At 41.6% G+C, this 14,156-nt stretch overlaps 1 protein-coding gene across 1 annotated transcript in view; it reads right to left on the reverse strand.

Moving 5' to 3' along the window:
* Positions 1 to 14,156, reverse strand: part of MRPS5 (mitochondrial ribosomal protein S5) — a 75,006-nt gene that overhangs the window by 23,365 nt on the left and 37,485 nt on the right. Inside the window, exon 6 of the mRNA XM_075707836.1 lies at positions 1,713 to 1,803. Coding sequence (XP_075563951.1) covers positions 1,713 to 1,803 — 91 coding nt within the window. The remainder of the gene's footprint in view (positions 1 to 1,712; positions 1,804 to 14,156) is intronic.

Here is a 14,156-nt window from a genome sequence, read left to right on the forward strand (position 1 = left end):
AAGCAGTACCATGATATCAGTTGGGATCCACAGCTAGTTAATCCAAGTTAGATGCTGCACTGAGATGGTTTGATTGCTTCTAGAGATAGATTGGTTATCACTACACTGCATGCGTAACCGTGCTTAGAGTTCCGTTACAAGGAAATCACAACTAAACTTAATGCCTCTGACCAGTATTCTTTCTCCAGTCTTTCCTGAGAAAGAAAGGGGAAAAGGTCTCTTTTCACAACTCATATTGAAAGATCCTTCATAATTTTACGTTTCTTTTGATTTGTCCTATTCACTTTATGCCATAGACAGCTTTTCTATGGTTAGACTTCAAATTGCTTCCTGAAGAGACCATTACAAAGAGTCATAATGGAGAAAGCCAGCATTTCTATGGTTAGACTTCACATTGCTTGCTGAAGAGACTGTTATAAAGAATCATAATAGAGAAGGCCTACAAAGGGTCAAGCTGCAGATCACTGAATTTACTATGAGATTGGACTCAAAGGACCCCAAGTATTCTGTTTTTCCTTAAAAGTGTAAATATAGTATTTGTAGGAAGCCCATAAAGTGGATTTTTTTTTAATTATTAACTTCAATAAAGTAAGAAAGTTTCCTAAAGAGGCTGAATCAGAAGGAAATTTAGGGTCTTCTGATTTGACAGATTCATTACGAATTTCTGAAACAAGATGCTAGCTGAGACTACCCTTTTTAAGCAAGCCCTTTTTAACCAAAACCAGTAATACTTCCAAGGGACTCTCCTGAGACTTAGGGAGGAAAAAAAGAAAAAAAAAAAATCAGCCAGATTTATACTAATTCTACCTAGAAATACTAATACTAGCTAGGAAACAACCCAGTAAAATGCACAACCAGTCATGCTGCCCTTTGCTGCAAAGCGGTCACTGCTGTTAGAGCAAATGAAAATAAAACCCCAAGAAACCCAACAACATGAAAGTGATTTTCAAAACCAGAAAGACAAATCCACATCCACTGACTGCCACTTTCTTATGACTATCTGCTCTACTAACCATTGAGGCCCAGATTCATTTTAGTCAAGCACAGGCACCTCTGTGAAGAGCACACGCAGCTGAGTTTTCTTCCACCATCAGCACAAGGGGGTGAATACTTCCTGGTGCATGTCAGCCCACCTGTAATTCCAGGCACCTTTTACAGGGGCCTGATTCTTTTCTTTGACTAGAGAGTAAACAACTACACTCTGCAGCTAGGTGCCTAAGGCTAGGTGAAACAAATGCAGATATGCATGGCTGAATACTTTCAGGCTTTGATTTTTTTTTTTTAAACATAAAGAGTATCTACAGTAAAAAGAAACTGTGTGTACAGGAAAGCATAGATGATCCCTTCTGGTAGGATCTACCAGTGGTTAGTTCTATCACTCCAGAGTTAAATAAAAGAATGTTTTTACCACTGGGTAATATATGCTCCAAACCTAATCACATACTACCAGTTTTCCCAATTTCTTTTTTTATACAAAACAAAGTCTCCAAATGAATACATACATAATTTGATTATAAGCTTACTTTTATAGGTGAAACTTGAACTTATTACAGGTATTTCAATATTGCCCAGTGGAAAAAAGGGTAAATTTTCTTTCTTCTTTTTTTTTTTTTTTAAAGTATAAAAAGTCCCTTTGAATCACCATGCCTCCTGAAGTCCTGTTACAAACAATGATTAATTTGGCATCTTTTACATACAGTAAACACACATACCTGCAGCCCCTTTACCATTTCCAATAGCCACTAAGGCACGTATTGATTTTTTTCTGCCTTCTTTCGCCTTCATACAAAACACATTTTTCACCTGAAGAAAAAAAACCACAAAGCATCTTGTTATGGCACATCCAACTGTATTTTTTTTTTTTTTTTAAAGAGAGTTAGTTTACCAAAAAGGAATTAGAGGTTTGAAACCTTACAATGTATACTGTCTTTGTCAATGGGCATCATCTGCAGTGGAACACTGGCTTCAAGCTATTAAATATGTTAAAGGCTCCTAAAAACATATACTAAGACACAGAAGAAGTTACCTCAGTACAGTTTCATTAAAATATCCCCTCTGTTGTGTTTAGATGCACAACAGATAATGCTCTAATGCTGCTAGCTTTATTTGTGATTTCAATCGTGATGAAAAAAACATGACAAAAAATTTAAAGTCATATATCTCCCTGTCCCCGTCATATTTTAACATATTTTAGAAGCACTTTCAGGAATTGCTCAAGACATGCTGTAGCTTTACATGGGTTAAAACTTTGGACTGAAATCTACTTGCAGACTGCAGAAGTCAGTCTCATTAACTGAGATGACAGCTGCTAAAAAGATGACTTCATTTAAGAGAGGGGAAGAAGAAAATGGTATTTCATTCCTGGAACTAGAAATGTTCACAGAAACTCTGCAAGAAATTCAAGCAGAGATGCAAGAAAGCTATTTAGTTTGGAGTGGGGGGACACAACAACAATTGGGGAAACAGGTGGCCTTATGGTTAGCATTCTGGAAATCTAAATTTACTTCTGCCTCTGCTACAGACTTCCCTAAGTGACTGTAGGCAAGTCACTGCTTTATAGTCTTCCATTTTAAATGGTCTAATATATCATCTGAGATCCTTTGTCCATCTAGCTCCTGTTCTGGTTTTCTTGGTTTTATTTATATATTAAAATGTATGTTTATTTATAGACATATATTTTTATATATCACTTATATACTGTATAATATATAAACTATATATAAAATACAGAAATACAATATATAGTATATATAAAATAACATACTGGATATTGCTTGACTGTGTTAATGTGTGTGTCTTGGAATTACCAGTCAAAAGATACAATTTACTTCATGGTTCATTTCTGCCCTTCCTCTCAAATGCATCAGGGTTTACTTTCTTGAAGCCTCAATATGATTTCCATAAATTATAACAACAGTTAAATTAAACATGCATTGTTAATACATGACTTGAGAAGTGCTCCTCCCTTTTCCCTATACATAATTCTTCAGTAAGCTAGTCTGGTTGTAGCCTTATACATCTGAAAGTAGATTATTATAAAACACTTGGTCATGATGTAAACATTCTTACTGAAATTCACAAAAAAAAATTTCCAGTGACATCACTAGGTACAGATTAGGAATGAGTGCTTCTGAAAAATTCCACCTTGCTTTCATTAAAATAAAGATGCTGTTAAATTCAAGGTGCACATATATTCTAGAGAGCACTTCAAAGAACTATGAGCTTTACTAATTTCTTATTCCAAGCTATTTTTCTTTCTGCAATCTTATTGCTTACAAGAACAAGCTAAAAAACCAAGCCCCCTAAGATGAAAGTGCCTGTGGAAATAGGCTGTTTACAGAAAATGCGAAATAACAATGAAAGAAAGAAAAGAGAGTGAAGTAGAGTGATCTCTCCAGGAGCATGAAGAGCATACTATTTTTGCTTCGCACATACTTTTGTCTTCCACTGCCAATCTGAATAAGTACTTGTACAAAAAAAAGAAGTTGTCATGCGTATTTGTCAAAAATAAAGGGTGTGAGGTTTGTAGAATCTACTAAAAAATTATTATTCTCCCTTTCCAGAAAGTGGCAATAAAGACACATGCAATGAGCTTCTCCAGAAGCCTTCCTAAGACTGCACTTGTCAGCTGTTTCTGAGCAGCTCTGAAAGAAAATGTGTTCAGTCACCCATCACAATCAGTGCTATTGCATCTCTCCTGAAATACTGTGAAGGCCTTTCAAGCCTGATAACGTGCACAGGCAGCCATGACTGCCGAACAAGTGTCCTTAAATTCTCCCTGCCACAGCCCCCTGCCTCCTTACATCAAAGCAAGCAGTACTCTTCTGGAGTGTGCTTAGCAATGCTTCCCTTCCATCTTGGAAATAAAGCATGCAGCTGAAAGCATACCATTAAACTGCACTGGAATTAATTAATACACAATGAACAATGTGCCACTTTTAAAACAGCATGACATCTGAAAAGTGACTGAAACTAAGACACAATTACCCCTATTTACTAGATTGCCACTCAAGCCAAATTTAAAGCCAATGTTTTACATTTGAAAGCAGATACATGCTCAACCTTAATCACAGTGTACCTCAAACTGAATGTTTCCCTGCATCCATTACCCAGTGGTGATAATGCAAATTCAGCTTTCTTTGGAGAGCTGAGGGAAGAACAGCATCTCTCAAATACAAAATGAAACTACCTCAAATATTTATTAAGAGGAGAAACGGCAAGCAACTGTTTCAAAGGTGGAGTTAAAAGTGTGGAAATAGGCTACAGTCAGAGACAGGCTGCTAAAGGTTATTGTGATTTCAAGTACCTATCAGCTGTTGCACTCTGTTAGAAAAAGGTAAAAACCCAACACTTCCCTAGAGGTTTTGTTCCTGTAAAGGCAGAATGAATGACAGACCAAACTGACTACCCTTGGAAAATCCTCCTTTCTAGAAATCATATTCTAGTCATGATTTTTAGGAACCTGCCATCTCCAGGCCACATTCTTAACACTGCTATTCTTTTGCTGCTGTTATGCAGAGGAGAGTGTCTGCACAGGCTGATCCCCTCATGGCATAAGGTCCTCTGGTCCCAATACTTCTCAAAGGTACAAGGTGAGACAAGATAAAATGAGAGCAGCATGCAGTGCTGAAAGAAAACCACTTGCATGCAACTGAGCCTAGAGAGCCTAGCCTCTGCTCAGGGACATAGCTAAAAGGCTTGGGAAGCCAGTTACCCGAAAGAACTGAGTAACAAACTTCTAAACAAAAATCAAGCCCATATTAGCTAAACCATGTCCGTATCAGCCTTCTCTTCTCTGTGAAAAGCACCAAGGGCAGAGCAGATTTGTACCACAGTGACAGAACATCTCCCACTTGTAACTTAAACCTACCGTACCTAAAAATCAGAAATTGCACCAGCTAGCTGGAGGGCAGAACTAGTATGGCTGACAAGTGACAAGGGTGTCATATGGTCTCCCTAAAAGTGTGCAAATGGTGGGCAGTGGCAAGGGCAGTGCTTCAGGAGAAGGCAAATTAATCTGTCTTCTGCTATGATTACTAAGATGTGACCTTCTCAAGAACAGCTAGCTAGTGAATTTATCAGTCCCTACTGATGTTTAATGTTAAGTGTTAGGAAGGGCCAAATTCAGTAGGCCAACAGAGGCAAGGCTGCCATAGCTCCATGCTCCCAGGTCCAACAAGTGGCAAGGTGTTAAGGGATGTCAGGAATGGACACCACCTCCCACAGCTCCGGGCCCAGGACTTTGTCCCGCCTGGGCACTGAAGCCCAGCCCACGCAGGCCGAGGGATGTGGCTGCAGGTTCAAAAGGAAGCAAAGCTGAGTATGTATCCTAGAGAGACACATGCAGGACACTGACATGTCCAGTTACAGTCTGTCACAGACAAGGCACTGCCTTAAACAGCACCTACATATAAAACTTGCATAAAACCTAAGTATAGTCCCCTTCCTCCTCTTCTAACTCGTAGGGACTGAAGTTTGCTAGTGCAAGCCCACACACACCATTCTCTAGATTCACAAGCACATGCACATTTGCAGATCCCCCAAGTACCAGCATGGCCCCTCTGTCCATCTGATACCACTGCCCAGGCCCTCTTACTCGCTTCACAGATCTTCTACTTGCCAGCTGGTCCAGCTTGTTCCTCACTAGTAAACATACAGCACTCACACACTCATCTCAAAGGCACTCCACATTCACAGGTCCCCCTGAATACAAGCAACTGGTCCTCTGCTTCCTTGACCCCATGCCCAGACCTCAGGCTTCTACTAGCTGTCTAGTCCAGCTTGAAGTTTGCTAGTAAATTACACCTCGCCCCCCCAGACAAACATCAGGTTTGGGGAAGATACAGACCCTGCCCTCCCTGCTGCCTCCACAGCAGCTGGCACCAGGCAGACAGGCTTTGACCTGCAGTCCTGCCCAAGGCACCAGCACTGACCCCCTGACTTCCTTTACTCACCCTGGTCCCTCCTAGTAGCTGATTTTCAGGACACACACCATTCCTGCACCACTGGCTGGTGGCAAAGACCCTTGCCTGCTCCAGTAGCTTGTGCTGAGACCCCACTTGTGGTTGCTGACACCACAAGTCAGGGGTGCCCACACCCCTAGGTTGATTGTAGTTGCTGGCACCAATTTCACTCCCACTGGTCCCCTCATGTAGCTGGCACTCTGGGCTCAAACTCTGTGGGACCCTCCCTAGATCCAGAGCACTATGGTGCCTCCTAATACTGATGATAGGACCCTCACTTCTTCCAGTAGCTGACACCACAGGCCACCCACACCCCCAGTCTGACTCCAGTTGCTGGCCCAGTATGCACTCAATACCAGTCCCCCCAAGAAGTCCTTGCACTTAGTCCCCGCAGACCTCACACACACATGCGACAGAGTGAGATAAGAGAGAGAGATAATTATGAAAGGATTTAATATGATAGACCGTGGTGATCTGGCGCAGGGCTCAGTCAAACAAGTGTACAGACCGGCCCCACCTTAAATACAGCCAGCCCCTTTTATACTCCTCCTTTCTGTCTACTCCTCCTTTGTTCCTCCCCAACCTCTTCTGCTGCACATTCTTTCACCAGTTTGCACCGTTCCAGTGACACCCCTCCAACATTCTGGACCCTCAGGTTTGCATCCTTATCAATTGCAAAGTACTGGTTTGCCTGCAGCTTTTTGATACCCCAACCAATGAGCGTGACTGACAAGGTTTGTTTCTTTTCTTTGCCCCCATTAAATCTGTCTGTCAGGTTTGTGTCTCCATATATTTTGCTTACAGCTTCCCTCTCTCCTTAGTATCCCACTGGACCTCTATCAGATAATCTTAATGAAATAAACATTCTCACATTCCATGTACCCTTAGCAACTAGCATGACTGACCAGGTTTGGTTCTCATTACTGCCTGCCTTATAGTTTGTTGGTCAGGTTTCTGTCTCTGTATGCTCTCTTCTATAGCTTCTCCCTTATTATCCCCTTTTTACATTGAAAAGGTCCTTAACCATGCACCCTTAAAGGAGGGGATGCTCTCCCTATCCATCTACCCTTAAAGAAAGCTGGGAATGCAATCCCAGCAGGCACAAACACATCTGTACAACACATATATGCATATATACACAGCAAGCCCTAGCAGGTCAACACAAACAGAAATAACAGTACTTACACAAAACACAAGCAGCACTAATAGCCTCCTCCTGTTCCTCTCTCTGGCTGACCAGGATGAAGGTCCATTAGTGGGAAATTATATATACTCCAGTTGCTGGCACATAGACCCCTCCATACATGCATATGCACACAGTAAACAAGAGTCCCTAGCCCAAGAAAACAGTTAGAAATTGAGTTTAATAAGAAGTCAGGACAGACTATACTCATCAGACACAGGTCATGGAGAGACAAGCATGCTGACCAGCTCTGCTTACATGTGAGCCCCCCTTTCTACCTTCTTATCCCTCTATTTTCCCACACTTGTTCCTCCCCAAATCGCCTAGATACCTCCTTTGCTCTCCCTTTGGTGATGCCCTAGACATCCCATAAGTCCTCTGTAACAGTGAAATGCTCTTCCCCTGCGCTCTATAATGTGTCCCCTACCCCTTGGCAGTAACCCACCCTCAAACTGTGGGGTGCTCTGGAGAGCCTTGATAGATGTCACCCCTGGACCATGGGGCTGAGACTATCCCAGTACATCCCCAGGAGGAGCCAAACAGGGTGTCTTTTTCTCCAACTCTGTAATTTTGGTTCCCCAGCCTGCCTCTGTGCTCCTATGGTCCAGGCAGATGAGCCACCAATGCGGTTATGGCTCTCCTGTGATTGTCCTGGGAGCAGTACTGGCAGGGTGTTACTTGGGTTCCTCTACCTGCTATTCATAGAATCATAGAAACGTTTAGGTTGGAAAAGACCTTTAAGATCATAACCGTTAACCTAACACTACCAAGTCCACCACTAAACCAATTAAGGGCAGAGTAATAATTAATTTCATGTTTCCTGGCTTGGTGGCTAGATTATTTTTTAATGAAAGTAAAATTAGGAGTCATTAAGGTTGGAAAGGACCTCTAAGATCATCAGTCCAATCATCAACCCAACACCATCATGCCCACTAAACCATATCCCATTGAACACCTCCAGGGATGGCGACTCCACCACCTCTCTGGACAGCCTGTTCCAATGCTTGACCACTCTTTCTGTCAAGAAATTTCTCCTAATATCCAATCTAAACCACCCTTGGGGCAGCTTGAGCCCATTTCCTCTCGTCCTATTGCTAACTACGTGGGAGAAGAGACACACACCTCACTACAACCTCCCTTCAGGTAGCTATAGAGAGCGATAAGGTCTCCCCTCAGCCTCCTCTTCTCCAGGCTAAACAACCCCAGTTCCCTCAGCCGCTCCTCGTAAGACTTGCTCTCTGGACCCTTCACCAGCTTTGTTGCCCTTCTCTGTACACGATCCAGCAACTCAATGTCCTTCTTGTATTGAGGGGCCCAAAACTGGACACAGTATTCCAGGTGTGGCTTCACCAGTGCCAAGTACAGGGGGACAATCACCTCCCTGCTCCTGCTGGCCACACTACTCCTGATACAAGCCAGGATACTGTTGGCCTTCTTGGGCACCTGGGCACACTGCTGGCTCATGTTCAACCGGCTGTCAACCAGCACCCCCAGGTCCTTTTCAGCCAGGCAGCTTTCCAGCCACTCTTCTCCGAGCCTGTAGCGTTGCATGGGCTTGTTGTGACCCAAGTGCAGGACCTGACATTTAGCCATTTTGAACATCACAACTGGCCTCGGCCCATCGATCCAGCCTGTCCAGATCCCTCTGCAGGGCCATCCTACCCTCTAACAGATTGACACTCCCACCCAATTTGGTGTCATCTGCAAACTTACTGAGGCTGCACTCAATCCCCTCGTCCAAATCGCTGATAAAGATGTTAAACAAGACTGGCCCCAAAACAGAGCCCTGGGGAACACCGCTTCTGACCAGTCGCCAACTGGATTTAACTCCATTCACCACAACTCTCTGGGTTTGGCCACCCAGCCAATTTTTTACTGAGCGAAGAGCACACCTGCCTAGGCCATGAGCTGCCAGCTTCCTTAGGAGAATGCTGTGGGAGATGGTGTCAAATTGTCTATTGTCTATTGCCTCTGCACTCCTTTGTGTGTGGTCAGACAGGACTTTTATCACATACCCTAACAGTCAGTACTCTTTCCATCTTGGCTATCAGTAGAGTAAATAAAGTACTTGTCTCTCGAAGAATTTGATTCAGTAGCTATAACCTCTGAGAAGCAGGAAGATTAGAACCAGCCATCCTGTTCACAGTGCATCCATCTCCCAAGAACACAGTAAGTGGAGAAACTGTGATACAGAAAATAATCTGGGGTCCTACCCCTGTTGTGGTTTAACCCCAGTTGGCAAGCAAGCACCACACAGCCCCCACCCTCTCCCCAGTGGGATGGGGGGAGGGTCAGAAGGGCAAAAGTAAGAAAACTTGTGGGTTGAGATCAGAACAGTTCAATAAGTGAAATAAAATATCATAATAATAATAATAAACTGTAACAAAAACTGTAACAAAAAGGAAGACAACAAAAGAGAGAGAAAGGAACAAAACCCAGGAAAAGTGATGCAACCACTCACTACCCGCTGACCAACACCCAGCCAGTCTCCAACCACTGCTCCTGAGCCAGCTCCCCCAGTTAATATACTGAGCATGACGTCATATGGTATGGAATATCCCTTTAGCCAGTTTGGGTCAGCTGTCCTGTCTATGCTCCCTCCCAGCTTCTTGTGCACTTCTTCGCTGGCAGAGTATGGGAAGCTGAAAAGTCCTTGACTTAGTATAAACACTGCTTAGCAACAAGGGAAACATCACTGTGTTATGACAATATTCTCATGCTAAGTCCAAACCACAGCACTATACCAGCTACTAGGAAGAAAATTAACTCTATCCCAGGGGAAACCGGGACAACCCCTCACTCAGCAAAACAGGTGAAAGTTTTTGACCACATACTTTAGGTGTTTCTCATATAGGCTGACTCATCACAGCTCTGGGATAAACCCCAAATGCAGTTCTCATCCAAATTAATAGTTTCTCTGCAGATTGGGCTAATTACTGACTAAACCATGTTTAGTGCTGATAGTTTTCCCCTGTCACATGTGTGAAACTCCATCTTTTATAACTCACCAGGAAAAACAACATAGCTCAAATGCCCTACCAACACATCGTGTGTCTAAATGCGGCTTCATACTACAGCTCATATCTGAGTACAGATCCTTTGGATTAACCCTATAATAATGCATGCTCAAAGCCACACTACATCTGAAATGGCTTTGTTTCCTTTTCAAAGGATGATCCATAATCATGACAAATTATAATTCACTTAAAAGCTTCTGAATGTTCTAAATGCCAATTATTTCATCTATACAGGCTGACAGGTAAAAAAAGATAAAAGATTTAATTATTTAAGCAACAGAATCAGTTGAAGGTAGCATCCCTAAAGTCTACTTTAAAGGCAGACCAAAACTCTTGAGAACTCCAAGAATATCAGAAATACATTCTAGTGCACAGCTCTGAGCTCTCATTCTTTCCTGTGACAGGTTGCTTCAGGTACTGTCTTAAAAACTGTCTGAAATTTTCATTGTCAATCTAAAGACACTTGTCAGTATCATCCAGGGAAAACTTCCCTGTAGTTCTAAAAGCAAAATCTAGAGCTCGAATACCCCAAAAGTACTTTTGAGCCAACATCACATTTGAAGTAAATTATTACTCAGAGAGTATCCTGTATACCATATAATTTTTTAGTCAAGGATGTCAAACAATGGATCTCAGACACTGTAATTCATGCAGCATTTCCTTTTCACAAGCCTTTTTTATTGCACACTTTGCAAAAACAACAGCTAGAAAACAATTTCCAATGACTTATAAAAAGAAAGGAAGGTTTTAGACTGCATATTAAGGAATATTCTTATAGTCCCAGAATTTGCCAAGGGCTGGATTCAGATGATTAAGTAAGTATAGGTAACATTAAACTGCAAGAACATAAACCTTGAAACTTCTGCTAATCTATTCCAGCTAGGAATAGTGACTGTTCACTCCACTCCTGCTCAGATTTTGGCTAACACACAGCAAATGCTAAGGCCTGATGTATGCTGGGAGCAGCTCCATTAGGTCCAAGTGAGGGCAGCATGGAGGCAAACACAATGGCCAGGAAGGGCTAAAGGTCATTATACAGCCACTGACACCTGCAGCTTGCTGTCCCCTGCAGCCATCATCTTTGCATACTTGATTGTCTGGCAGTTTCTTCAGAATCCCCAAACTCATGGCAATGGTACAGACCAAACTTCCAAGCTGGATGGTATAAATAGGCCAGCTTACTCAAAAAGATTTTGAAGTGGATGTAACAGCAGCCGTACAGCTGAAGCATTCATGCTTCCCAGTGTGATACAGGGGATGCCTGCACCATGACAGAGGAGGAAAGATGAGCACTCTTACTGTTGGTTTGGCAACTATTTTGCCTACAGATGCACGAGTTACAAGTTGCAATTTATGAGTTATGAATTAGAGAACTTGTGAGTTAGAAACCTCATGACTTAAGTGATGAACTAGTGAATTCACGTGTTAGACTAGTCAGTACAAAGGGGACTGAGTGCTTGTTTGATGTTTGTTTTCCTTCCCAGTAAGTTCATAAAATAAAGTTTAATTTACAGAGTATGTTGCCCTGTAAGTTTGAGCAATGCAAACGGACCATGACAAGCACACCTAACACTACCTTGCACATGGTCAGCACAACCCACATCAGATGCAAGCTGTGCAGACCCTGATCAGAAAACTGCTTTCTTCCCCGATTGCTATCTTCAGCCTTGCTTCTCCGAAGTGCAATACAACAATTGAGGTAAACGCTGCATCCAAACAGGTCTCAGACAATCAAAACAAGCACACGTGAATCCAGCTGAATGTCTGAAGAAAACAGTGGAAGAGCAAGCAAACAACTCACTTGACAGAAACCGCCTGCTTCAAGAAATTACAAGTTTTGCATGAGGTCTTGGCACATCAGGACTTGGATATGAACTCCCAATACTATGATACAACTCTGTCAAGCATACCCAATCTCAAGTCAATTCAACTAAGAATGAAGTCTGTAAAGAATACTACTGGAAGTAACATGCAAAAAAAGAGAGAGAAGATTTAGGTGAGAGCCTAGAATCTGCCTTCATTTACTGCACACTACCTTGATTATCTTGAAGAAATACAAAAGTATTTCCTCTCAAGGGCTTTCTGTAGCATTCATCACTAACTCAATTCCTGGGAAAATATAATCTGTATGCTTTTCAGAATATCCAGTCAATTATCCACTCAATGCAATTTACTTTCATTCTATCTAAGGAAGAACCAGTCAGTTATTTTTACTATGCAAGGGTTAAAAAAGATCTCTTCTGTCCTCTCTTCTTCCCTCCCTTCCCACACTCTTAGAAAGTAAAAACAAACAAAAAACACACAAACACCCAAAAGAAAAAGGTCCCCATACAGCTTTAGCTACAACATAAGAAAGAATGAGAGATAACCCTCAAATAAAATACCAGCATAAAATGGTTTTGTATTTCAAGGACCAGAAAGATAATATCAACATCCCAGTACCCAGCTCATGACATATGAAGCTCTGTATATAAACCAAAGCACCAGTATCCTTACATCTGCAGAGAGCAGCTTTTGCTTTGAGGATAGTATCAGTGTCTTTATGTTGCTGCCTTTTGCACCATTTCTCTGTACAAACACTGAGTGTACTGCCTGACCTGAACTTCTTTAGCCAGTCTATACCTTTCTGTAATGTAACACTCAAACACAAACCAACTTTCTTTTGTTTAAAAATGACAGTACCATATCCTAACCATCTGGCTGAAAAAGGGAACTATTCTGACACTGGAAAGTGTGCATTGACCCAGCTACAATGAGGCCATGCTTGCACAAAATTCTTCAAGAAAAGTTATCTTTATTAGAAACAGGTAACGAAAACAAAAAAGCATGAACATAATAGCAAGTGATCAAAAGGCAGAGTTTTCACAACTGGCAGAGGGCAACTTCAGTGTTGGACAAAAAAAGAGAGATCTGTCTTTTGCAAAGGGCGTTATTTATAACTTTATCATCTCCCATAGAAAGCCCCTCTTCGTGAAAGATTCAAAGGGCCACTAACCTCATGTTACGTGCTTTCAGGCCTTACTGATTACTAGGTCTCACTTTATAATTTGATTGCACTACAAGGCAAATACTATCATGACACAGGATATCATGTAGGTTACTTTTTTTACTATGTTACTATGTTGATTTTGGAGAAAAATAGAAGAAAAATTCATCTGAGGATGGATGAAACACAAAATGAAGCTTTCTGGTTAAAATAAGAATGGCATACGTCAACTACAGCTGTAAATTTTAATTACCACTATTATGACATTATGTTAAACAACAGTAAATACTACCACCAGTCCTACTCACAGAAATTCTTCTCATGCGTAATATATGAGCAAAACAGGAAACGTGCCTTCAGGTTGGCAGGGAAAGAAAGAAACAGGTAGCCCAAGTCACCTACTATAATGCAACAGTCCACAGGAAAGCCAGAAACAACCCAATATGCAGTCCCTGCTTCTGTCCCTTAACATTCAAGCTAGCTTTTTCTCTATGACAGCTGTAGCCCTAGTTTACATGAAAATCTGACCTGGTCTGTACTCTATTCTACAAGCAGGGAAAAATTGAGTTAGCTTTTCTGTTTCTACATTATAAGAAAACATTTTAATAAGCAATTTCTCTCTTTTGGCAAGGGAGCACAGCCTTTTTAGTAGCATAATCACAACAGAAAGGGGCTTTTGTATCTTTGTTCGTAAGACAGTCTTTTAAAAATGGCTTTCAGTTTATTGCTGAAAAGTATAATTTACCAGCAAACATTATTTTAATCTCCTGTACTGTTGTGAAGATAAAGATAATGGAAAAGACATACAGAAAGAGCATCATGTATACCATCTATTTAAAATAAGAATACTAAAAAAAGATCTGTTTACTTCAAAACTCATACCTGTCATCATAAAATTGTAGGACTCAATTGTCTTGGGCTCACTGCTGGCTTTGAATATAGAAGTTTTTGTTGCTGCTACTATTTTTCTGCAAGAAACAGTCTTCTCTTTCAGTTCACATTGGTGG

The sequence above is a fragment of the Pelecanus crispus genome, chromosome 3, assembly GCF_030463565.1.
Source record: "Pelecanus crispus isolate bPelCri1 chromosome 3, bPelCri1.pri, whole genome shotgun sequence".
Taxonomy (NCBI): Eukaryota; Metazoa; Chordata; class Aves; order Pelecaniformes; family Pelecanidae; genus Pelecanus; species Pelecanus crispus.